Source organism: Hibiscus syriacus, unplaced genomic scaffold (genome assembly GCF_006381635.1).
Source record: "Hibiscus syriacus cultivar Baekdansim isolate YM2019G1 unplaced genomic scaffold, ASM638163v2 tig00113124_pilon, whole genome shotgun sequence".
Taxonomy (NCBI): domain Eukaryota; kingdom Viridiplantae; phylum Streptophyta; class Magnoliopsida; order Malvales; family Malvaceae; genus Hibiscus; species Hibiscus syriacus.
The window spans coordinates 2,487,651-2,514,764 of record NW_024063444.1 but is presented as its reverse complement, the minus strand read 5'-3'; the positions used below and the strand labels follow the sequence as shown (position 1 = coordinate 2,514,764).

The window sequence follows — 27,114 nt, the reverse complement described above, 5'->3', positions numbered from 1 at the left end:
CATTCTCTTACCTATACATTGGGCTATAAAAGTAAATGTGAAAGCTATGACAAGTATATGAAGAAAAGAATATGAATTGTTTATGATATTTGATGTTGATTTACATGATTTTTGATAAAATCATAAGATGATGATTTTCAGGTTTTCAATAGGAAAACAACTTGAATAGCTCGATTTGAAAGTTTTAATGTGTTTGTCTTAAATTACAATGTTATGTTATTAATACTTTATGAAATTTAAGTATTATTTCACTTTAGCTTTATTACTGTCTCACTAAGTTTTATTTAGCGTGTGATGATTTTCATGTGTAGGTTCAGATAGAGAAATGAATGTGCAGTGAGGAGCCTCTTGAGCATCTTTTCAGAAAATCATACCTAATATCAAATTTAGTAAGACATCTTATCTTTAACTTATTAATGACATGTATATTATATATGTATATTGTTTTATCAGATTTGTCTTTAAATGGTTTCATAATTAAGCAGTGTTTAGGCAGTTATATATAATTTATGAAACAACACTAAACTGCCTAATTGTAGCATAGAATTTGATTCGTTTTGAACGTTCAAATATTATTTTATGATTTTACAAGATAACGAAAAAGTTTTAAAATTGATAAAGAAATGTTTTAAAAATGGAACAAAAATTTTAAGCGTCTATCATCAATAAATGTATGTAGTGTTGATCTAACATCTATAATTCGTATTTCGAGACATATACGGGTTAGGGGTGTTACAATATGTTAGTTCAAGCTTGTATATATATTAATTTCAACAATTTTAGTTTCTAAATAAATTCTGATGTAATCAATTTCAACATAAGGTTTTGCAGGGAAAGAAATTAACTGAAAATATCTTGCACAAGAGAGCTACCACATAATCAATATACATAGTTTTATCACTTAATTACTTGATAGTTTATACAGATACAAAGTCACACCATTAACGAAACAACATGAAACTAAGAGAACGCAAGACTAGCTTAGAACTCGAAGCATTTTACTACTACGATTTTGATAAGAGTCCTGATGAGCAAGCAGTAGAAACAAGAACTCATCGAACTGTGGTCCGAAACCTACTCGGCACTGACATCAACCGCCGATGGCTGATTAATCCAAACATGGTTACCTTGAGGAAACACATGACAAAGAGCGTCTCCATGCTTAATACCAAACTCACGGAAAGCGGAATGGTCAGAGCTCCAGCCTGAAATATCCATATGGCAAACAACAAGAGCATCCACTTTATCTCCAGTAATGTCACCATCTAGTTGGAGTTTGAACGTTTTGGTCTCGGTGACAACAAAGTGGCAGAAATAAACTGCATAAAGATATAGCTTTGGATGGAAAACCACTTTCTTTGGAGATTCGATCTCTCTAGGAGATTCTGAAACTGTGTAATTCTGGAAGATTGGGGTTGTTATTGTGGGGTGCCTTGTGCTTATGTACGTGAAATCAACCTCGGGTCCGAACGCACTGCTTAGAAAAACATGCAAAGATTCTAGAGAAGTAGCACAGAATTTGTCCTCATCTTCAGCTGCTTCAACTTCGTGTATCTTGAATGGCTTTGCCTTCTAAATCCTTCATTTGGTCACTTGTGTTTTTTGGAGAGAAAAGAGTTAACATATTTTCCTTCCAAATCCTTGATTTTGTAACCTGTAGTATAAGGGTAAAATTATAATTTGTTTCCAGACGTAAAATTAAAAATAAAAAGCTAGAAATCTTATCTTTTGCGATTAGTTTTAAACCACCATTTGCACCTCTCTCTCTCTATATATATATATATATTATTTTTTACATATTTGACATTAATGTTACTATTAAAACTATTTTTTTAGCTAAAATTGTTTTTAAAAAACTACATCAAACGAAACCTTATTATTGTCAAGAAAAATATGTGAAGATATGCATCATACACTTTAACATTCAGTGGAATGCTAAGGACGTTGCCAATATTAATTTCAATCTTATTAAAACTGATTTCATGATTAATCCAAATAAAGTCAGAAAGAAATATGATATTCGAATTTTATTGAGTGATTTTAGTGATTAAAATAAATGTTATTTTAAAAAAAAATTATTTTTAAAATTATTTTAGATTATTATATTTGATCCTGTAATGATACGACATGTAAACAAAGTACTATTGCTAATATCTGTGGTAGGCCAAAGCAGCAATCATATTGTCTGCTTCTGTTTCTGTATATTTAATGTCCTCATCCAAACCAGAACATAATTATTTAAAATTTACCGCTAAATTATTTTAGGTTTAGTATAATTAATATTTTATTTATAATTTATGAATTAAAATAAAAATACATTCTTTTATTAACGTGTTACATCATCAAACTAACAATATTCAATTTTCATTGATCATAATTTAATAAAACAATAATATAGGTGATTAAAATTTAATTTTTTTAAAATTTAACAAGCAAATGTGTACAAACATATCATTCTAATAGTTTATACTAATTATTTTGATGAGAAACACAATAGATTGTCTAATGATGGGTTCAATAAGCAGGTTCAAAAAATAATGTTAAAGATTTCGTGTTGAATGGATTTAATCAATTGCTTTAAAAATAAATAATAGTTATGTTGGATGGGTTTAATCAATCGGTTCAAAACATAAATATTAATCATATTGATTAGATTTAATCAGTCGGTTTTAAAAAATAAATATTAAAGATATCGATCCAGGGACCTTATGGCTTTTTTACTCAAACTAATCGACTTAGGGTCCTTATTGATGACATGAATATCATATTAACAATCAACGTGAATGAAATTCAAGAAGATGAAAAGTATCAATAATATAATATATAATAAGTAAGAGTGGTCGATATTGGCACGACTCAATCAGATTAAAAGACTAAATTATCGAGAGATTTAATCAGATTGAATCGTGCCAACATCGATCAAACCTTGGAACTCCAACCCTCCATTCCATCACCATGAAGCAGCAACGAGTTGTCGCCAAGGAATGTAGGTAAGAATGCAGGAATGAAGTGTGAATGGTGAGAATGTTGAAATTAATCTTAGGTTTATATAGGAAAAGAGTACTGAGCTGTCAGTGTATGTGTTAAAGAAATTTCATAATTTGGATCCAATCTATTACACCTAATTTGTTAAAAGATATGCTTAAATTAGCTGGAGGACCCTCATTTTGCATTAGAGTATTATTTTATTAAACGCCATAATTTGCTTTATTGGGTAATTAGCAACAAAAGCTGTTTTTTACCTTGCAATTTTAAGCCAGAGATTTAGCTTCTCCTTTTGCTACATAGCATTCAACCACATTTATATCCTTGCCCCTTGTTTTTAAAATCGGATAAATTGCTCTCACCAAAAAGTAAACAATTTAATCTACGTTATTTTCGAAAGGTAACTATTAAGAACATTTAATTAAGACTTTAACATTTTTCATCAATTTTATTTAATTTTAATTGACATAATAACAAATCTAGTTATCAATATTTACATTGTACATTAAAATTTGAATCCGACCCAAATCTAGAGAATCTATGTGTCACACAGAACCACCGAAGTGGCTAACCATTTCTTTTTAAAATCAATACTCATAACCATCTTTTAAAAGCCAATACTGAAAATACAATAAATAAATAAATAAATCATTTTTTATAAATCAGAGCTTCATGACACACAATTTAAGTCAAATATTACAACAAAAAGTTTACAAAACCAAATAAATAAGGGTCCTATGAATACACATGTCCACTAAAGTAACCATAAAATACTTTGTGAGGGGTGCTAGAAATACTGCAACGACGGTGCTCCTCGAACGGCTCAATGTACTCTTCCACGCTAGGCTATTGGGGTGGCTCTACGATTTAGGGTAGTATCTCACATGGTGCTCTAAGGATCTGACTTCAAAATACCACCTAGAGAGTCTAAAACATCTATTTCGCCTCTCTCTCTCCATAATGTTCACACTCCAGATGTTCCAACACTCTATCGGTACCTTCCGCGCTCGCCATAGGTGGTGAAGTTAGCGATCTCCAATGAGACCCTACTTCAAACCTCAACTCGATTGGTGCGACTTAACTGATGTCGTGTTCCTTTGCTAGTTATAATCTCTGGCGCTCTGGTCAATCGGCTGAGATAGGTCTACTGATATCGAAGTTCTCCTACTCAGCGCATCGATTTCGTCTACCAAACTCATCCTCGGGTTCTGCACATTCTCTATGGACTTAAGCCGCCAAGTTGACTCGAAGAATACTTTAGGTGTTTTTTCCATCACTACGTATGAATACCTATGTGAAGTCATCTTGAGGGACGTATTGCACCTCAATGACTGAATAACATCCAGTTTCGAAACATATAGATTCAACCAAAGAAAATGTAACATCCTCAATACCGGGTTTGTGACTAAATTGTAAAACTTCAGAATTTGGTGATTAAAGTTGAATAATTGAATAGTTCAAGGAATTATTGGGAAATATTTTATGAAGGATTGTTAGTAATTATTAAATAAATTAAAGGACAAAATGGTCATTTGACCACTAAGATATTTTTTATGGGTTATATATGTTACATGTGGGTTGGGGAAGGAGATATCAAAGTCTCCAGAGTTTTCTTCTTTCTTCTCCCAGTTGTGAATCCCAACTAGCTAAGGTAAGTTTTCTGGTTAGTTGATTATTTGTTGATTTTAAGAGTGGGTTTTGATCCTGAGGTGATACTTAAGCTTAAGGAAAGCTTAAGTTGTCTTAAAATTAAAAGAGGAAGAAGTTATGAAAGATTAAATATAAAAGGTTTCTAAATGAATTTCTGAAAAAGAGTTGATAAAGGAACTTTTAGATGGAATTTGACTTGTCATCAACTTAATTAAGAGACATGAAGTGATAGAATTGAATTTAGAACATATTGAAAAATTGGTATGATTATTGATTTCCATATGGTGGATAGGATTTTGAGGTTTAAGATATGATGAATGGGTATTAATGAGTTTAAGTATGTGTATGTGAGTTAAGAATATGATAGGGGATGAAACATGAAGTGTTTAAGTGGATTTGAGGTGATTTTCGTGCTTAAAATTGATTTCTGGGCAAGGGTGTATCGATACACATTTAATAGGTACCGATACATCAAGAGTAAAATCTGAGAAAACGTTCAAAGTGTACCGATACATTAAGGAGTATATTGATACCCCCTTGAATGGGAAAACTTTCGAATATAATTTGTGTATCGATACATAGGTAGTGTATCGATACACATGTTAAGGAATGTACCGATACACTATAGTGTGTACCGATATACTTATAAAGGAAAATGGAAATAATCTTTCCTTTAGTCTATGAAATGAAAGATTAGAGTATACAAATGGAATACTGATATGTATACATGATTGTGTAGATATTGATCGAGAGCAATGTCCAAACAAGTGTACAAGTAATAGGCATCGAGAAAAGAAAGGATAACGATATTGACTAGTGAGGCTAGGTGAGTGCACATTATTTAGTGTATGGTGTTCAATGGGAAATAAGACTTACGATAAGTCTATTTCCAATAGTAAAATGCATGAATTCATAGATAGAAGTATGTGTTTATCGTGATTTATATGTGTGCATTAGTGTATGTGTTAACATGTTATTATGTATGTTACGTGATTTGTATAAGTATATGTTAGTATGATAAGTCATGTGAAACAATACAAATGATTTATATGATTATATAATAATATGAAATAAGCTATGTGATAAAGACAGAAGGAATGAAATGAACATGCGACATAAGCTACAAGTTAAAGAATCATTGATATATATGTGAACATAAGATAACCAAGTATAAGTCATATTATATGGTATAAGTGATTACATGAGAAAAGTTAGGAGACTCTATGAGGACAGTATATAAATTAGGGAATATAAACATAAATAATGATACATAAGCAATATAGGGAATATTTATATACTTAAAAGAAACTATGGTATAGGAGTATAAAGTGAAGAACTACAAAAAGTTATAAAAGAATATTGTAGAAGTCATGTGAAATTGAACTAAATAAATAGATTAAACTAATATATAAATGATTTATGTGAGTGAAAGGGGAAGTGAGCTAAAATGAGTAGAAATTACTTATAGGATAGAATGAGACTATTTGAACATGTAGTATAAACTTTATAAGGAAGACTTAGGTAAATCATTATATGATTAAAGTATATGGCATTATTATGCAAATTACATTAAAGAGTATACATGATATATAAGAAAGAGAAAGTATATGTAATATGTGACAATAAGATATGAACTATATTAAAATATTATATGAGTTATATGAAAAATATGATTCAAAGTTATGTGATTTCATTATCAAAATAAATAAGTTATGCGATGTGAATGATATGATAAAAGCTATGAGTATATGAGATATGACTATGTGAATATGTGAAACGATAAAAGAGAATACCCATGTTAAGTGTTATGAGAGCTAGAGGTATAGTTGGCATGCCAAGAGTTGAGGGTTACCTATATCTTTTGAGACATATGGATAGTTTACCTATTCCTTCGGGACATATAGACAGGATTACCTATGTCCTTAGGGACATATGGACAGTTACCTATGTTCTTCGGAACATATGGATAGTGGTCCTTCGGGACATATTTCACATGCCACTCAATGGGACTTATACGAGCTGTGGTGATAGCATATGTGCACAACCTCAATGTAATCACATATCTTTAGTTCTCACGGGTATACATGGGCTAATAAAAGAGATAACATAAATATATCTTGTGTGATGCTATTTGTGCTCTTGCAAAATGTGTTATATGTTGTGCATTAATGATAAGTATAGTATAGGTGTATGTATGTATTTTGTTATATGTAATATTATATGAGTGGTATGACATGATCATTGTAACACCCCAACCCGTACCCGACCCGGATACGAGTCCGAGGTGTCACCTTGACCTTTTAAAACATTTACTTGTACAAAATAGTGAATAATTTTAAACTTTTACAAAATACTACTAAATAATTTAAATAAAATACCATCATATGCTTTTTACAAAACCAATTAGAACAAATCAGATCCAAATCTTTATTTACATACCAACTACCAGCAGTATTACAAAATACATATTATTCAATGCTTTTCTGATATGATCTTTGGAAAGGATGAACTGACCTATCTTGCTTAACTTTTATCATTCTTCCTCTTCTTGGTACCTACGTGTGAAACAATCATACGCTAAGTCGTTGACTTAGTGAGGCATATAAAACATATAATAGAAACCATAGAACATTTCATATAACCAAATACATACATGCACATATACCCTCATTATCAACACAAACATCTTTATCATGATCTCTATCATTATCAACATCAATATCATTATCGTGATCTCTATCACTATCATGTATTAACATTCTTGTATATCATATAACACATATCATTTCACAAAGAAACATACATAACATCATATAATTCTTATACACATTTCATATCCCCAAAAGCATATGCATCATATATATTGTATTTATGTTATCTCTTTAATTAGCCCGTGATACACTTGTGAGAACTAAAGAATTATGAGTGCATTGAGGTTGTGCACAAATGTTGTCACCACAGCTCGTAAAATTCCCACTAGGGGCACTGAAATTTTTACCGAATGACCACTATGTCCCGTAGGACCACTGTAACCCTCGACTCTTGGCATGCCAACTATACCCTTAGCTCTCATATTACATAACATGGGCATTATCATTTATGTCATTTCACATATTCATATAGGTACTTGTTTCACTTACACGTAGAACACTTTCATAAGATTCACATTCATATGTCACGTGGCTTATATCTTGTTCTTATGTCTTTTCATAGACATATATTCACATAATCACATAGCTTATATTCTTTCTCATGTAGTCACATCAGCCCACGTCATATAACATATATCACAAGTGCATGCAATCACTTAGTACATGTAATTACGTAGATCGTATCATATAGCTTATATCATTTCTCATATGTTCATGTAAACACGTATGTCATATCTTGTTCACATGGGTTTATATATACATCACATACCACATAGAATAACATATAAACTTATATATGTATTAATGTACATACTTTTATATAGTTTGTATATCAATGTCTTATAATTAATCTCACATTATTTATATTCTAGTTTCATATATTTACTTAATTCAGTTTCACATAGCTTGTTATATATATTCTCATAACTTATCATCACATAGCTTCTATAACATTTTTCTATAGCTTCATAAATCTTTACCATATAACTCATATATTATATATTCATTTAAGCCCATAATTCTTCCCCATATAGCTTATCTTACATGTTCGTATAATCACTTATGTCAGTGTTTCCTAATTTATACATTATTCTCATATTGTCCTATAGGTCAATACTATTTAGCTTATCTCACTTTTCATTTAATCTCGTAAGTTGATTATACCAATTCCTATATATCTAAATCATGTAATTTATATCTTGTTATCATATCTTCATTTAAACTTATCTCCACTTGTTCATAATCACATTAATTATATACTATTTCCATATATTCACTTATATTGGGTTCACGTATCTTATATTACATATTCCTATAATCAGTTATGTTAATACCACATAGTTTGTATTATAATTTCATATATTCATATAGTTTAGTATCACATATCGCATATACATGTAATCATGTAGATCATGTCACAAATAATAACATATGACACATATATCCATTTTCATGTACTCATGCACACATAAGAATCACAAATCAATTAATATTTCAGGAGTCACTTATTACCATAGTAACTCTGTCACTGGCTCATCGCAAACCAATGTTTATTCGATAACATAAGTATAAATTAAATTGCACTCACCTTAGCCTTGCTTTCTGTGATTTGATCCTAATTCTTCGATTGTTCTGGAACAGGGTTGCATTCACTATCTACATAATTATACATTTATACATATCAGTAATCCAATTGTATACTCTAATCATTCAACTCTTAAACTAAAGGAAAATCAATTTCATTTCTTGTTTAAAGTAGGTATCGATACCCTCTATAGGGTATCGGTACACCCCTAACTGAGGTATTAATACCCTGTCTAGGGTATAGATACCTTAATGACATTCTGGAATTGTTATCTTTAGGGGGTATCGATACCCCCTATAGGGTATCAATACCCTACTGACATTCTAAAATTTTTCGTTAAAAAGAAGGTATCGATACACCTTCATAGGGTACTGATACCCTCTACCCAGAAATTACATTTTGAGCACGAAAATCACCTCATTTCTGCTCAAACACTTCCTATTTCATCCCCTTACATATACTTAACTCATTTACTCATACTTGAACTCATTAATACTCATTCAATACATCTTTAACTTCAAAATACACTTCTCTACCTAGAATCCAAGAATCATACCTAATTTTCAAAAATGCTCTAAATTCAATTCTAACACTTCATAATCCTTAATTAGGTTGATGACAAGTCAAATTTAACTTCAAATTCAACTTATCAACTCTTTTCCATAAATTCATTTAAAAACTCATTTTCTTTAATCTATTATAACTTATTTATCTTTTGATTATAAGACAACTTAAGCTTTCCTTAAGCTTAGTTATCATCTAAGGATCATAACCCAACCTTTAATTCAACAAATAACCAACAAATTAAGAGACTCATATTTGCTTCAAGCCCACACATTTGGAGAAGGAAGAGGAGAAGATAACTTTGGAGAATTCTCTCCTTTTCCACGTGTTATCTCTCTAAATAGGGAGATGAAAATATATTTTAAGCTAATTTACTACACTACCCTTTTAATTCTTTCATATTTACCAATTAATCCAATACTGAAATATTCCTATTTAAATCACCACATTCTGAAACTTTACAATTTAGTCACTAACCCGTATTTTGGGATGTTACAAATCTCCCCTCCTTTAAGAAAATTCGTCCTCGAATTTTTAATGCACACATTGATAAGAACATATCTTCTGATGTTCTCATGTTGCTTTCTTTACTTTATCACTTCACAATTGCAATTAATGTTTTGCCTTTAATTTCCAAAGAACACAATCCATTTCTATCTTTTCTCTTTTTCTATTGTACACTTACTTTTGACCATTGAAAATCCATATCATGTCACTTATCATATAAACAATATCATTCATTCTTATGACCCAATATCATAAATCAATTAATTTCCTTCGTCAATCGTTAATTAACTTACAATAATAACTCAACCTCTTTACCAAAAATCAAACAATCTCTTCATACTACTTTACATACTTTTCTTATTTCTACATCAAACTTATAATCTACTTCTCCAAATAATCATTGTTACTCTAGATTCTTTAAACTCCATCATTTAATTTCCTTAGCTCTTTATTCCTTCACAAATCAAAATATCATTGTAATATAAATCATATCTTTTTCTTCATATTCCATTACTCTTCTCATATCGATATGCGAAACATCATCATAACACTTATACTCGTATCTGATTACAACTTTTTTTATCATGTCTCTATAACTTTGATAGTCAACACCACTTGCACAGAACTTTATTCTTTATCATTCTTATACTTGTACCTCCTCCAATTGATTTAATAATTTCCATATTCCAATACTCACCTCATCCATTTAAAATACTTTTTCTACTTCAATTTACATAATTTCTAACAAAGCTTTTAATCTGATTCACAAAGGTTATCTTGAAACCTGTCTTATTATCAATTAAATGTTCTTAGTTCCTTATTTAATATTCTAGTACGAGACCCTACTACTTGAGTCTATCTGGATCTCATCAGATTTGATCCTCTGACAGAGGATACCTAATTCAGACCTAGTCTGAAGTTGAAAACCAGAATCTTTACTTCTCTTTGATAGTGCTAAACTCTATAAAGCACTAATTCTCTTAATCATTCGAGATTTTTGTTCTTCAAACCTTTCATTCTGAGATCTCTAGAGCTTTAGCGCAATTAACCATTTCTTGAAACGAGAATAAATTCAAAACCAGTAACATTCTTCTAATTTAAGGTGTAGGCCTTAAACAAACAAATCACATGTATCATTTTTTTTAATCGGAATCAACTCAACAACAAATCTGCTTAACTTATTAAACTTACATTCATACACATACACATGAAATTTCCTTACTTCCAGCTCATATTTCTAGCTTCTTTTGTCTTATAAACTGATTACTGATGTATCCATTCTTAAACACTTCTTATCAATCCTTACCTTTACTCAAACATACGAATCCTCACTTCCTTCACTTTATCACATTACTATGATCAAAATATACAAATGTATTCATATCCACTTCATATTTGGTTATCATAACCTAACAATATCTTAAAATCCTATACTTGAAATATATTTTTCATCACATAATCTTGTTACTCAATGCTAACTCTTTCCATCTAAAATACAAACCCTTTTTATATTCACACTCTTGCTTATACACAATAATATCCCTTTGTTTCAAACCCATAAGCTTTGGCTTTATATACCTTATACGCTTGTCATTGATGCATTTATTCTTAAACTCTTCTACAAATTCTAATCACATCATTTGATCCTTTAACTTTCTAATGGTGACATTTGTCCACCATACTCTAGCTTACCCACGTAGTAACGAAACTACTCAATTTAACTTCTCCACTTTGGAGAAATGAAAACCTTCTAAAATTATCTTCCTATCATTTTATCAAATGTCTATAACAATAGAACATTTCTCAAATTCACCCTTGAACTCAGGTGTTCTCAACTCTTTTAACTATTTTGATACATTCATTCTATGAGTGGAAGAAGTATAAAATTAAAAACACATCAGAATATCATTCAACATCATGAAAACATTCTCTAATCTTATACAGGAATTCCCTGAGGTGTTCGCTCTTCTCCCTGCCAGGCCAGGGCAGGTGAATGCTATTACCTTCAGGTCTATTACCTTCTGCTTCACTTTGGAAGCTCTCATGATCAGACATCTAATATAACATAACAATTTAACTCTATTAACAAGACAATACACTCCTTACACTATCAGATCAGAAAATTTTTCACTTTGTGTTGGCATGTATACTTTTAAAAACACTTTTGACTTCGTTTTTAGCCTAGAATCGGCTAAACCGTAGCTCTGATACCATTAAATGTAACACCCCAACTCGTACCCGACCCATATATGAGTCTGAGGTGTCACCTTGACCTTTCAAAAAATTTACTTGTACAAAATAGTGAATAATTTTAAACTTTTACTAAATACTACTAAATAATTTAAATAAAATACCATCATATGATTTTTACAAAACCAATTACAAAAAATCAGATCCAAATCTTTATTTATATGCCAACTACTATCAGTACTACAAAATACATATTATTCAATATTTTTTTGATCTGATCTTTGGAAATGAGGAACTGATATGTCTTGTTTAACTTTTATCATTCTTAATCTTCTTGGTACCTACATGTGAAACAATCACACGCTAATTCGTTGAATTAGTGAGGCATATAAAACATATAATAGAAACCATAGAACATTTCATATAACCAAATACATACATGTACATATACCCTCATTATCAACACAAACATCTTTATCATGATCTCTGTCATTCTCAACATCAATATCATTATCATGATCTCTATCATTATCATGTATTAACATTCTTGTATATCATATAACACATATCATTTCACAAAGAAACACACATAACATCATATAATTCTTATAACACATTTCATATCCCCAAAAGCATATGCATCATATATATTGTAATTATGTTATCTCTTTAATTAGCCCATGGAATACTTGTGATAACTAAAGATATGTGAGTGTATTGAGGTTGTGCACAAATGTTGTCACCACAACTCGTAAAATTCCCCCTAGGGGCATTGAAATTTGTCCCGAAGGACCACTATGTCTCGTAGGACCACTGTATTGTCCCAAATGACCACTGTATTGTCCCGAATGACCACTACGTCCCGTAGGACCACTGTAACCCTCGACTCTTGGAATGCCAACTATACCTCTAGCTCTCATATTACATAATATGGGCATTATCATTTATGTCATTTCACATATTCATATAGGCACTTGTTTCACTTACACATAGAACACTTTCATAAGATTCACATTCACATGTCACGTGGCTTATATCTTGTTCTTATGTTTTTTCATAGACATATATTCACATAGTCACATAGCTTATATTCTTTCTCACGTAGTCACATCGGTCCACGTCATATAACATATATCACAAGATCATGCAATTACTTATTACATGTAATTACGTAGATCATATCATATAGCTTATATCATTTCTCATAAGTTCATGTAAACACGTATGTCATATCTTGTTCACATGGGTTTATATATACATCACATACCACATAGAATAACATATAAACTTATATATATATATATATATTCATGTACATACTTTTATATAGTTTGTATATCAATGTCTTATAATTAATCTCATATTATTTATATTCTAGTTTCATATATTTACTTAATTCAGTTTCACATAGCTTGTTATATATATTCTCATAACTTATCATCACATAGCTTCTATAACATTTTCCTATAGCTTCTATAACATTTTCCTATAGCTTCATAAATCTTTACCATATAACTCATATATTATATATTCATTTAAGCCCATAATTCTTCCCAATATAACTTATCTTACATGTTCGTATAATCAATTCTGTCAGTGTTTCCCAATTTATACACTATTCTCATATTGTCCTATAGGTCAATACTATTTAGCTTATCTCACTTTTCATTTAATCTCATAAGTTGATTATACCAATTCCTATATATCTAACTCATATAATTTATATCTTGTTATCATATCTTCGTTTAAACTTATCTCCACTTGTTCATAATCACATTAATTATATATTATTTCCATATATTCACTTATATTGGGTTCACATATCTAATACTACATATTCCTATAATCACTTATGTCAATACCACATAGTTTGTATTATAATTTCATATATTCATATAGTTCAGTATCACATATCGCATATACATTTAATCATGTAGATCATGTCACAGATAATAACATATGACACATATATCCATTTTCATGTACTCATGCACACATAAGAATCACAAATCAATTAATATTTCAGGAGTCACTTATTACCATAGTAACTCTGTCACTGGCTCATCGCAAACCAATGTTTATTCGATAACATAAGTATAAGTTAAATTGCACTCACCTTAGCCTTGCTTTCTGTGATTCGATCCTAATTCTTCGTTTGTTCAGGAACAGGGTACATTCACTATCTACATAATTATACATTTATAGTTATCAGTAATCCAATTGCATACTCTAATCTTTCAAATCTTAAACTAAAGGAAAACCAATTTCATTTCTTGTTTAAAATAGGTATTGGTACCCTCTATAGGGTATCGGTACACCCCTAACTGAGGTATGGATACCCTATCTAGGGTATATATACCCTAATGACATTCTGGAATTTTCATCTTCAGGGGGGTATCGATACCCCCTATAGGGTATCAATACCCTACTGACATTCTAAATTTTTTTCGTTAAAAAGAGGGTATCGATACACCTTCATAGGGTACCGATACTCTCTGCCCAGAAATTATATTTTGAGCAAGAAAATCACCTCATTTCTGCTCAAACACTTCCTATTTCATCCCCTTACATATACTTATCTCATTTACTCATACTTGAACTCATTAATACTCATTCAATGCATCTTTAACTTCGAAATACACTTCTCTACCTAGAATCCAAGAATCATACCTAATTTTCAACATGCTCTAAATTCAATTCTAACACTTCATACTCTTTAATTAGGTTAATGACAAGTCAAATTTAACTTCAAATTCAACTTATCAACTCTTTTCCATAAATTCATTTAAAAACCCATTTTCTTTAATCTATTATAACTTCTTCATCTTTTGATTATAAGACAACTTAATCTTTCCTTAAGCTTAGTTATCATCTAAGGATCATAACTCAACCTTTAAATCAACAAATAACCAACAAATTAAGAGACTCACCTTTGCTTCAAGCCCACACGTTTGGAGAAGGAAGAGAAGAATATAACTCTGGAGAATTCTCTTCTTTTTCATATGTTATCTCTCTAAATAGGGAGATAAAAATATCTTTTAAGCTAATTTACTACAGTACCCTTTTAATTCTTTCATATTTACCACTTAATCCAATACTGAAATATTCCTATTTAAATCACCAAATTCTAAAACTTTACAATTTAGTCACTAACCCGTATTTTGGGATGTTACAAGCATATAAAATGTTTTGTATTGTTAAGTGATTAAGTTTACAATATATGTTTTATTATGCCTCATTAAGTCTATGACTTAGCGTGTAAGCGTATTTACACGTAGGTTCTGAAGAGCAAGATGATCAAATTTAGGAGTGTGCAGAGCGACGTATCTACACTCAAAGATCAAATCAGAAGTAAATTCACAGTATGTATTTTGTTGGGTCAAAAGTGTTGGCACATAGAAATGTGTAATTTACAAATGCTCTGATCAGCTTTGTAATGTTGTGAACTTAACTATGTAAATATAGCTTTTGTGGTAGTAAAAGTTTAAATTTCATACAGTTTTTACGAATGTATATGCTTTGAAAAGTCAATGTGATACCTCAAACTCGTATCCGGGTCGGGTACGGGTTGGGGTGTTACAGAAAATCTCTTGTACTTGTATATAGTACCATCTCCCAAAACCTGCTAAGAGAATAACATCCTAAAGGCATCCATATAAGCCTCACCAATATATTGGTCCCTACACTCACTTAGAGACTGATCCCACGTAGGCATCTCGGGCTGTAGAGCCATTTCTATAATCTCTCATTGGTCAATAACGTCACCATTGAGCAAAGTAGTGACACACTCTTGCTTACCCTTTAGGGTAAGGTAAAGCTACCTTAAAGTCATCTAGATTTCTATCCACTAATAATCTACAAAAATCATGTCATTAACACTTGAACAGTAAAAGTGGATTGTCTTATACCTCTTCACTGTCTCTACTGGATACTCTATTGGCACAAATGCATTTTGGGTGACTAATTGAACAATTTGTACTCTAGGAATACTATCTCCCTGAGAGTGTGAGTTAAACCTCTAAAGAATGTCGTATTTATGACTCTCATGCCTAACGGGACCTCATGATCCACTGTCCTAGGCAGGAACTCATCTCTGATGTTATTGAGATGAGAGGTACGACTCTCAATTTTACCCTTAAAACTACACTTAGAACCTAAAACCATTACCGCATTAGAAAACATAGTTACAAAGAGGAAGAACAATCAAGATTATTATCTTATAAGAGTACTTTTAGAACCTAGGGGTGTATTCAATGACGCCTTACTATAACTAACCACAGGGTTCTATGACCGACTTAACCTGACGCTTTGATACACATGCCCACTAAAGTAACCATACAGTACTATATGAGGGGTACTGGAAACCTTGATACGATGGTGCTCCTCAAATGACTCGATGTACTAACCTACGAATAAAAACATCTGAATGTTGAGCTTAAAAGCCCAGTAGTATTATCGCTAATCTAGAGCAGTATATGAATCTCATAAACATAAGCATACTAGAAGATATTGTAATAAATATTAGGTATATGCATAATCATAATCAAGTGTTATCTACTTAGGGTTCAACAATTCAATCACTATAGTACGAGCCTCATGCTTCTCCTAGTCTTCTACTAAAGGGTCTCGCCATGAGTATACATATATCGAATTTCTAATTACAATATCACATGATAACAAAATGCATCAAGCATATAATTACAACAAATACATAGTAGTATATTTTGAGTTCATAATATTGTAACAATATCGACTAGTATCTGAAGTGCCTTAGCATTGATATACTAAAGTGTCTTAGAACTAATACATTAAAGTGCCTTAGCACTGATGGAGATATATCTGGATATTGCATATACATATATTTTATAAAATCGTCATAATATAAGTAGCTCAGGTGTCCTCATCGTTTTCCCGATTGTCAAACAAAGGCATAAGTCTTATGGAATCTTAGACTATAAGATTCTTATGATTATCACAAAAATAACATTGTTATCTCATGTTTATTATTAAAATCTTCTATAAGGCTAAAAGTTTCAACCCCCACATCAACTAATGCCCCTTGAGGGTAATCAAAGTAGTTAGGCTACTAACTATCACAATTTATCACATTCCGATGAGGTCATCCCTTCACTCGTCACTCTCTTACTCGTTCTCTCACCTAGAATGTTATGAAAGAGCTTATTAGTACTTTAGTTTTTCATGCCCTAAATGAAAATAAGATACATCGCTACGCACTTGATATATTATTGTTAGCCCCATACTCAATTCGGGGTTGATAACTTTTAGTCACTCTTATCGCACTTTCTATCGCTTCACCCTTAAACTTATAGGGCTCATCTTTGATTATAGGTGTTCTTGAGGTAATTTTTTTCCTTTATGTCACTATTCACATCATTCATCGCCTCACTCATTAATACATCCTTTGCAACGATCCTTCATTCGTAATTACTCGATACGTGCTCAAAGAGGGTACACGAAAGTATTACGCCTAGTATGGTTACTTCGGTCGTAATCCACTCCTAAGAGTGTTTCTAGGTATCTTTTACCATTATGTCCCTAACAGACTAAGTTTCACTATTTATGGTCAAGCTTAACTCATATGAGCCTTAACGAGGTCAAATTTAACCAACCAAAAAGGTAGTATTGATACTTTACATATAATATTAATACTCCATTGTCAAGTATCGATACTTCTTTGAGCATCGGTACAAAAAATAACTTCTATTTGAGAAAAATCCTCCCAGTATTGATATTGACAACCTCAGTATAGATACCAAGCCTCCAGTATCAATACTGCTCCTTAGAGTATCGATATCCCCTTATGAAATTCCCAAAAATTGTCCCAATTCACTTGGTATCAATATTATTCATCCAATATTGATACCCAAACCCAAAAAACCCTGAAATAGACTTGGAAATCACTCAAAAATCCTCTCACACGCACTAGTTTGGTCTCGAAACATATTATAAAGTTTAGAAGATTTATTTAGGGTCATTTAGCACTATAAAAACATTGTTTTTACACCAAAAACGTCATCTGAGTACGAAGTAAATAAAACCCCCAAATATGTTCAAATACCCAAATCCCTAACAAGACACCACATTTAGGAATTCCCAACACAATAAAGGATTAAAAATACACTACATTGATGTTGAATCCCGAAATGAAGCTCTTTTAGCTAGCCAGCACTCCCTCCAAGACTTGGGTGCCAAACCCTTAATTTCTCTAGCCAAGATGGGGAACAATGATTTTCTTAGCACAAATAGGGTTGAAGAAGGGATTAAGAATGAATTGAAACTTAAAGGAGGCATAAAAGTGCCCAAGGAACCTATCCTTAGCTATGGCACTTTGAGAGAAAGAATGAGAAGAAAATGAGGAAAAATGAAATGAATAGAAGGAGATTAAGGAGATAGGGCTTTTCATCTTTTCAAAATGGGTGATATCGCACACTTGGTTTCTCCTTATCTTTCTACTATGCAAAAATTATCTTTTTGGTTATTTGTGCCCAATTCTTTTCCAATTAAGTCCTTACTTGGCCCAACGACTCTATTTATGAACTTCACGTGGTCCACATGCCTCTCGGGTAAACCCAAAACTAATAACCCGCAATTTGAGGTGTTACATACATTTTATATCAGTTTGATTTTGATTTTAAAATAGTCAACGCATAATTTATAGTTGAGAACTTGATACAATAATCCTTTTTTCACGTCAATCATATTGTTAATGATTTAACAATCCAATGATAAAAAAAAATCTAGTAAACTTAGTGATAAAATTGAAATATTTTATAGTTTAATGTTCAAAACGGGATAAATCATAAGTCCAACAACTAATGGTATAATTCGACTTTACTTTTTTGGATAAACATCAGAAATAATCACTCAACTATCATCACTTGCTCTTGTAGTCCTCTGCCAATCAAAAGTTATAAAATTGTCACTCAACGAATTATGGATTTCTTTTTATCCATTTTCATTAAGTCATTAACGTAAGGCATAATCCTTATTTTTTGAAATTGAGTATTATACATGCTTGTTTAATGAGCAAATTAACTACCTTATGAAATATTCAGAATCAAATTTCCCGTGTTAACAAAGTAATTAACTTTGCATAATAGCTTACATAGAAAATATTTCATATTCTATACCTATAGACTTGTGACATCCATCTATTGAGTCGTCAAGGCTATCTCAAGAAAACCCGAATAAAAGACTCAAGTCCATATGAACCATAAAAAAAGTCTTTAAATGAGGACTTGGGTCTGTTTTGATGATAGTAAGCCCACACAAGGCCAAGCCTACCTATCATCAAAACAAGCCCAAATGTTTGAATGACCTCATTGTCATAGAAGCCCTTTCATTACTCCTCAGTATAGTTGCAGGCTCCATACATTAAGATTTGCAGCACAACACCTATTCAAGAGATGGGGAAATTGGCTTACAAGGAAAATCTGGACGATGATGTGATAATATCTTAAATTGGTAAAATAATATATTTAATACTTAAATTTTATATGTTGTATCGATTTGATCCTAATTTAATATTTTATCTTTAAAATTTACATGTTTATCAATATAGTCTTAATAAAATTTACATGATGTATTGATTAGATCCTAATTTAATATATTTTTTATTAAAATTTGCATGTTGTGATGATTTAAGGGGATTTTATGAGAAAAGAGATTGCAATGCTACGATTTGAAAACATGTTATCAAGAAAAGAAGCATTTTGATTCATTCTCAATAAAGCAACATTCACAGTACCTTACTTTCCCCTTTAAACTCATTCTTTTTTGTATCACTAAGTTTAGCATCATATCCCCCAAGATAATATGTTTGACTTACCCCTACTAAATATAATGTATTTCAAACACTTCTTCTGTTTCCAATTTGCATCGGAAGAGATCAAAGCTCTAAAAAAATCTTCAAAACCTTCGCTTCGAGAGTGAATTCGACGAAGAAAAAAAAAAGTGAAAAGAAATGTGAGAATTCATGAGTATAGACTGGGGATCGGTGTTCGTTGCGGTAGGCTTGTTCATCATCTTATCGCCGGGGTTGCTGTTCCAGTTGCCGTCGAGGACTCGAGTGATAGAGTTAGGAAACATGTGCACAAGTGGGATAGCCATCCTAATGCATGTCATAATATACTTCTGCATAATCACTTGATCATCGCAATTGGTGTCCATGTACATATTGAGTGATCATTGCAATTGGTGTTCATCCTCTTTTCATTTACCTCTCCTTGTTTTCCTTATAATTCTACCTTGTGTCCAATAACTATTCCCGACATATTTTTTTTCGTCTCTAACAAAAGTTTTTTTTATGGAAAATCTCGTCCAACGTAATAATTTGTTAGCAAAAATTAGTATTAGATACTAGAGTATTTTGAACAGACTTTCTCGTCACTAAAAGGGTTTTCCATTTTTGTTTCTTTTAAATCTTATGTCTTTAGTGTTTTATTCATTTTTTGTTGATATTAAGCCATTATTTGGGCTATATTTGTTACTTTTGTCTTGTAATTTTGACCACATAATCATAATTTATAAATAATTTTATTATTTAATTACTTATTAGTTTATACAGATACAAAGCCACACCATTTAAGAAACAACATTAAACTAAGATAACACAAGACTAACTTGGAACTAGAAGCATTTTATTACTAGGATTTTTATAAGAGTCTCGATTCTCGAACGATGAACATGCAGTAGCAAATGAAAGCTCCATCGAACTGCAGTCCGAAACTTACACGACACCAATCCCCGATGACCGATTAATCCAAACAAAATTACCTTTAGGAAACACATGACAAAGAGCGTTTCCAAGCTTAAAACCAAACACACGAAAAATGACATGGTCAGGGCTCCAGCCTAAAGTATATGGAAAACAACAAGAGCGTTCACTTTATCTCCAGTAACATCACCAACCAATTGGAGTTCGAAAGTCTTGGTCTCGGTGGAATCAAAGTGGCAGAAATAAACTGCATACAGATATGGCTTTGGATGGTATGCCACTTTCTTTGGAGATTCAATCTCTCTTGGAGATTCCAAAACTGTATAATTCTGGAAGACTGTGGTTGTTATTGTGGGGTGCCTTGTGCTTATGAACTTGAAATCAACTTCGGGTTCAAACACATTGCTTAGAAAAACATGTAAAGATTCTAAAAAAAGTAGCACAAAATATGGTCTCATCTTCACCTGCTTCAAGCTCACAATTTTCGAGTGTTTCTTGGATTGTTTTTCCTTTGGGTGAGTCTAGAGAAAAAGAGAAGAAGTGCAGAATGTTGGAGAGTTGAAAATATAAAAAAATGAATGACGTCGTCGAGTTCTTTAGGTAAGAAATGAGGGTAAAGAGAGGGGTCGTTGATAGGGAAAAATATAGGCAATCTTTTCGCTACACTGAAGCCACATAGTTCATCGAGAGTGAACAACCCAATTTCTGCTCTTTCATCGGTATTATGGACGTCATGTTCCATGTTGTGATCCTTCATTTTACCGACCATAGTTTTGTAAAAGCTCAACCAAGTATATTTGTCTTTCAAATCCTTCATTTGGTCACCTGCGCTTTTTTTGGAGAAAAGAATAACATATTTTTCTTCTAAATCCTTACATTTGTCACTTGTACTTTAGAAAAAGGAAGGAAGAACATGTTTACCTTCTAAATCCTTCAAATTATCATAAGGAACAAAGGATATGTACCTTCTAAATCATTCATTTCGTTGCCTGCAGTTTTGTAATAGTTCAATCAAATATATTTGTCTTTCAAATCATTCATCTGTCACCTGCGCTTCTTTTGGAGAAAAGAATAGCATATTTTTCTTCTAAATCCTTGAATTTGTCACCTATACTTTAGAGAAAAGAAGGAAGAACTTGTTTACCTTCTAAATCCTTCAAATTATCACAAGGAACAAAGGATATTTACCTTCTAAATCATTCATTTTGTCGCCTGCAGTTTTGTAAAAGCTCAACCAAATATATTTGTCTTTCAAATCATTCATTTGGTCACCTGAGTTTCTTTTGGAGAAAAGAAGAACACATTTTTCTTCCAAATCCTTGAATTTTCCACCTGTACTTTAGAGAAAGGAATAAAGAACATGTTTACCTTCTAAATCCTTTAAATTAGCACAAAGAACAAAAGATATGTACCTTATAAATCATTCATTTTGTCACCAGTAGTTTTATAGAAATTCGACCAAATATACATGTCTTTCAAATCCTTCATATGGTCACCGTGCTTCTTTTAGAGAAAAGAATAACATATTTTTATTCTAAATCATTGAATTTGTCACCTGTACTTTAGAGAAAGGAATGAAGAACATGTTTATCTTCTAAATCCTTCAAATTATCACAAAGAACAAAGGATATTTACCTTCTAAATAATTCATTTTGTCGCCAGCAATTTTGTAGAAATTCGACCAAATACATTTGTCTTTTAAATCCTTCATCTGGCCGCCTACGCTTCTTTTGGAGAAAAGAAGAGCATATTTTTCTTCCAAATCCTTGAATTTGTCATCTGTACTTTAGATAAAGAAAAGAAGAACATGTTTACCTTCTAAATCCTTTAAATTATCACAAGGAACAAAGGATATGTACCTTCTAAATCATTCATTTTGTCGCTAGTAGTTTTGTAAAAATTTGACCAAATATATTTGTCTTTCAAATCCTTCATCTGGTCACTTGCGCTTCTTTTAGAAAAAAGAAGAACATATTTTTCTTCCAAATCCTTGATTTTGTCACCTGCACTTTAGTAAAAGGAAGGAAGAACATATTTACCTTCTAAATCCTTCAAATTATCACAAAGAACAGAAGATATGTACCTTCTAAATCATCCATTTCGTCTCTAGCAGTTTTGTAGAAGTACAACCAAATATATTCGTTTTCCAAATCCTTCATTTGGTCATTTGTACTTTTAGAGAAAAGAATAGCATATTTTTCTTCCAAATTCTTGATTTTGTCACCTGCACCTTAAAGAAAGAAAGGAAGAGTATATTTCCCTTTTAAATCCTTCATATTATCAGAAGGAAGAAATTTACCTTCTAAATCCTTCATTTTATCGCCAGCAGCATTGCCATCCAAATCCCTTGTTGCATTGCCTCCGTAACACTATAAAAGAAAAGAAATTCAAGAGCCAATGAATTTAGTAAAAGTAATAAAACCTTTATTGCTTATCAGTTTTGGTCTACATTTACCACCATAATATGCTACATAATTCAGAAAACCAATCATTACCATTAAAAACACAAGACATGATAGAACAAACTTGGTGAACTGAAGAACCATTTCCTCTATTTTCTTAGCTTTCTCTTTAGGTTTTCGGCTAAAATTTTCATATGTTAGAAAGCTATTTATAATCAAAGAGGAGGCTTTAAACTCTAATTTGTGGTCTCATTATTTTTAATTAAATTATAGTAGATATATTTTTTAATATTCTCGAGTGATTATAAGATAGTATATATTAATAACTTTCTTAATCTATTGAGAAGTACATACATCTTGCAGACGTAATTGTTCGAACTCAAAATCTCTAAAAAGAATAATAATCATTTTTACCATTGACACCACTTAATTGATTCTAATATTAAATATAATTTAGTGTAAAAGGTTGGTTGGCATAAAATATACTTATCCCTATAGTTTCCAAGATATGCACTTATTTTTTAGGTTTATTTACGATGAATTTATCCTAGTCAATTATTTATTATTTATTATTTTCTATTATTTTTATTGAACAATTTTTTTCTTAAAATTAATTGAATTAAATTTAATTATAAAATTATTTTAATTATTATTAAAATATAAGATACATTATATTATAATACAATTGTTATTATTTAAATATATTCTTTTAAATATAATATATAAATGTATTTATTTATATAATATTATGAATAATATTTACTTTTTAATTCTTTTAATAATATATTAAAAATACATGTTAAATATTTTATATTTAATTTTAATTCAATTTTACATGTTAAATGTGAGATGAAATTATTTCTTATCTTGCCCTTTATTTTCTTTATTTGTATGTTAAAGATTAATTCAATAATATATGAACGGTATAAATTAAATGACTTTAGTAGTTAAAATAATAATAATTATTTCTAAATATTTTGAATTTAAATACGATATTTATAAAAATATTTAAATATATTTAATCAAATCCTTTTAAAATATTTATGTGGTAGACCAAAGCAGCACGTGATTATTTTCTTCTTCAAAATAATTAATGTGCTCATCCAGACCTGCACATAATTATTTTGATGAGGAGAAGAGCCAACCCGCAATAAAATTGTCTAATGAATGGGTTCAATCAGTAGGTTCAAAACATAAATATCAAAGGTATCGTGTTGGATGAATTCAGTCTGTTCAAAAAATAAAGATAAAAATCATTTGAGATCTTTGAACTTTCCAAAATAAAATTATTGTAACCTTTCAACTTGAAAATAAAATTTAATGTAACTCATTGACTTACGGTTTTTATTATTGACTGACGGTTCTTTTAATTTTTTCTGTTATAAATTAGGTAAATTATATCATTTATTCTTCAACTATCTTATCTCTTTTATTTTGGTCATTAAACTCTAAAATTTTTTAAGTTAATCACTCAACTTTTGAATTACTCTTATTTTAGTCACTAAATTTATTTTATTAATATTTATGCATTATGTGACATTTATTATTATTTTATTAATATATGATTAAAAGAATATTAATTAAATTTTATTCAATTTAATTAAAAATTTGTATTTAAATCGAAAAGCATCCCAAAACCCTAAATCACAACCCCACCCCACCTAAGCCATGTATTTACTGTAATGCTTTTTACATTGCCTTGAATCTGAAAATCCAACATGTAACTATGATGAATTAGCTTCTTCAACCCTAGTGACGGGATATCGATGGGAATTAAGGCATATAATTTTCGTCCATTGCAGGGTTCATTTTCTTCTTCCTCTCATTAAAGCTGCCGCTCGAAACTAAGCTAGTAAGGCAACGTTGCGTGGACCTAAGAGGTTCTCCATTCGCAGTCCTTTCACTACTGCACCGGGAGCTAGCTCGAGAGACACGAGGAGTGCCATCGACAGATATCGGAGGTAGTATGTCTTGGATTGTTGGTTTGACTTTTAGCTTTCCGTTGGCAGTGTCCTGGTTGATCGAGGTATTCAGCTCGTAGACATCGTGATCTTCTTCAATGTTGTCAGGGAATAGATCGGCCAGCTTCATTTTCTTTCCTGGGGATATTTCCGAATCTGAATAGGGAGATCCTTCCTCAGTGGCCTTGTAATTGTTGGAAAAAAATGTGAGTTATATTTATGGATTTAATATTTATATTAAATTTAGAATCCTTTTAGATATTATAAATTAAAAGATATGATTTAATTTGAATATTAGTAAAATAATTACTCTTTTAATACATCAATTTAAAATTGTATGTATTACATTTTTTATTTTGAATATTAAAAGATAATTATATACTTTTGTAATTGTTGAAAAAAAGGATGAATTTTGATTCTGAGCATCAACCATCATAATAACATTGTCATCGTTGGAGAGTTCGAACGTTGTATAAGTTAACGGAAATAGTGCAGTTGAAAATCTGTACTGAAATGAGGACAGTCTTCTAGTACTTTCAAAATTAACCTTCTTTGAAATTTTAGTGATTAGCTCCTCAAGAGTGATGTTTCTCTTGAAGGATATTCTGACTGAATGATTTGATTCGAAGACAACGCCCATTTCATCTTCCCTAATTTCTCCATCATAGTAAACAATAGCTTAAATAAAATACGCTTCATTTTGAGAGTTTGAAAGATTGAGAGTCCTATATCTGCAAAAACAATAGTTGAAATACACCTAATTAAATAAATAGTATATGAATTAAAATATAAATTAATGCTAAAAAATAAAAAATAAAAATTCACAATAATTTAAATAACATAATTTAATATTGTTATTGTATCGGTAAAATGTCTTAAAATATGATCTCGCCTTCCATTTTACAACTGCAAAAATAATACAAAATAATTAGTATAATAAAATTTAATCAAATAATTAATTATAAAATAAATATAATATAATATAATAAAAAATAATTTTACTTTCTAAAAACTATAATAAAATCTACTTAGTTTGATATAAGAAAGAATGTGAAAGTAATTTTAGTATAGTTTGATGTTTGCATTTGAAGATATTTATAGGAGATGATGAGTGATCGAAAGAGTTGAATTAGGTAATAATGGAGTGTGCAATAATTTGTGAATAATTGAAGACGCGCCACGCGCCACATAATCCCCGTCTTCCCTACACGTGTCAGATTTTTCCCGTGAATGTGTGTTTCATGATCTGCGCCTTCCAACGTAGAGTTAATTCGGACAAAACCCTACAAAGGCGCGTTTCTTGATCCACGTTTTTCTACCATGACACTAACTCGGACAAAACTATGTGAATACGCACTTCATGATATACGTTTTGTTAGAAAAGGTACTGGATCAATAATATTTAAAGAAAAGACACCTGACGGATAATATTTTGTTGTTGGTGTGTTATTGGGGTAAAATTGCCTAAGGAAGATGGCACAACGATTACTTTCGCTGAGAGTTTCCTTTTCAAGGATTTATGATTTGGTAAAAATCTCACTTGCGGCAGTCTTAATATAAAATTAAAAAAGACGTTATTGATTTTATTATTATTTAAATAAAAATTGGTAAAAAATGATCGAAAATATTATTTTTTTTACCGGTTTTGTTATTAATCCGGTAAAACGTTACCAGTTATGTTATTTTTTTTATCGGTTTTGTTATTATTGAGTATTTTTATCGAAAATATTAAAAAATGATATTTTAGATAAAAATAATAATGATTTAAGTAATGTTTTTATTAATTTTATTATTTAAATAATAACAAAACCGATAACGCCTTATTTTTTATTAGGACTCGATTATTGAGTTGGATGAATTGTAGAACTTCCCTGTTGGATGA

At 30.8% G+C, this 27,114-nt stretch overlaps 2 protein-coding genes across 2 annotated transcripts; one reads left to right on the top strand and one right to left on the bottom strand.

Annotated features, from left to right (window-relative positions):
• Positions 1 to 1,074: 1,074 nt before the first annotated feature.
• Positions 1,075 to 12,677, bottom strand: LOC120185756 (BURP domain-containing protein BNM2A-like). The gene is made up of 2 exons (XM_039189888.1): positions 12,584 to 12,677; positions 1,075 to 1,499 (listed from the first exon to the last, which is right to left on the bottom strand). Exons 1-2 carry the CDS (start codon positions 12,675 to 12,677, stop codon positions 1,075 to 1,077), a joined length of 519 nt encoding a protein of 172 aa, XP_039045819.1.
• A 7,451-nt stretch (positions 12,678 to 20,128) lies between these two features.
• LOC120185804 lies at positions 20,129 to 20,302 on the top strand. The gene has a single exon (XM_039189911.1). The coding sequence runs from the start codon at positions 20,129 to 20,131 to the stop codon at positions 20,300 to 20,302; it is 174 nt and encodes a 57-aa protein (XP_039045842.1).
• Positions 20,303 to 27,114: the final 6,812 nt, after the last annotated feature.

Bases quoted from the DNA above. Each gene is read 5' to 3' on its own strand.
- LOC120185756 (XM_039189888.1), bottom strand. From the start codon at position 12,677: ATGTTAATACATGATAATGATAGAGATCATGATAATGATATTGATGTT. The intron at 1,500-12,583 runs GTATATGTACAT...CTACTTCTCTAG, and splicing joins TGTTTGTGTTGATAATGAGG to AATCTTTGCATGTTTTTCTA.
- LOC120185804 (XM_039189911.1), top strand. From the start codon at position 20,129: ATGAGTATAGACTGGGGATCGGTGTTCGTTGCGGTAGGCTTGTTCATC.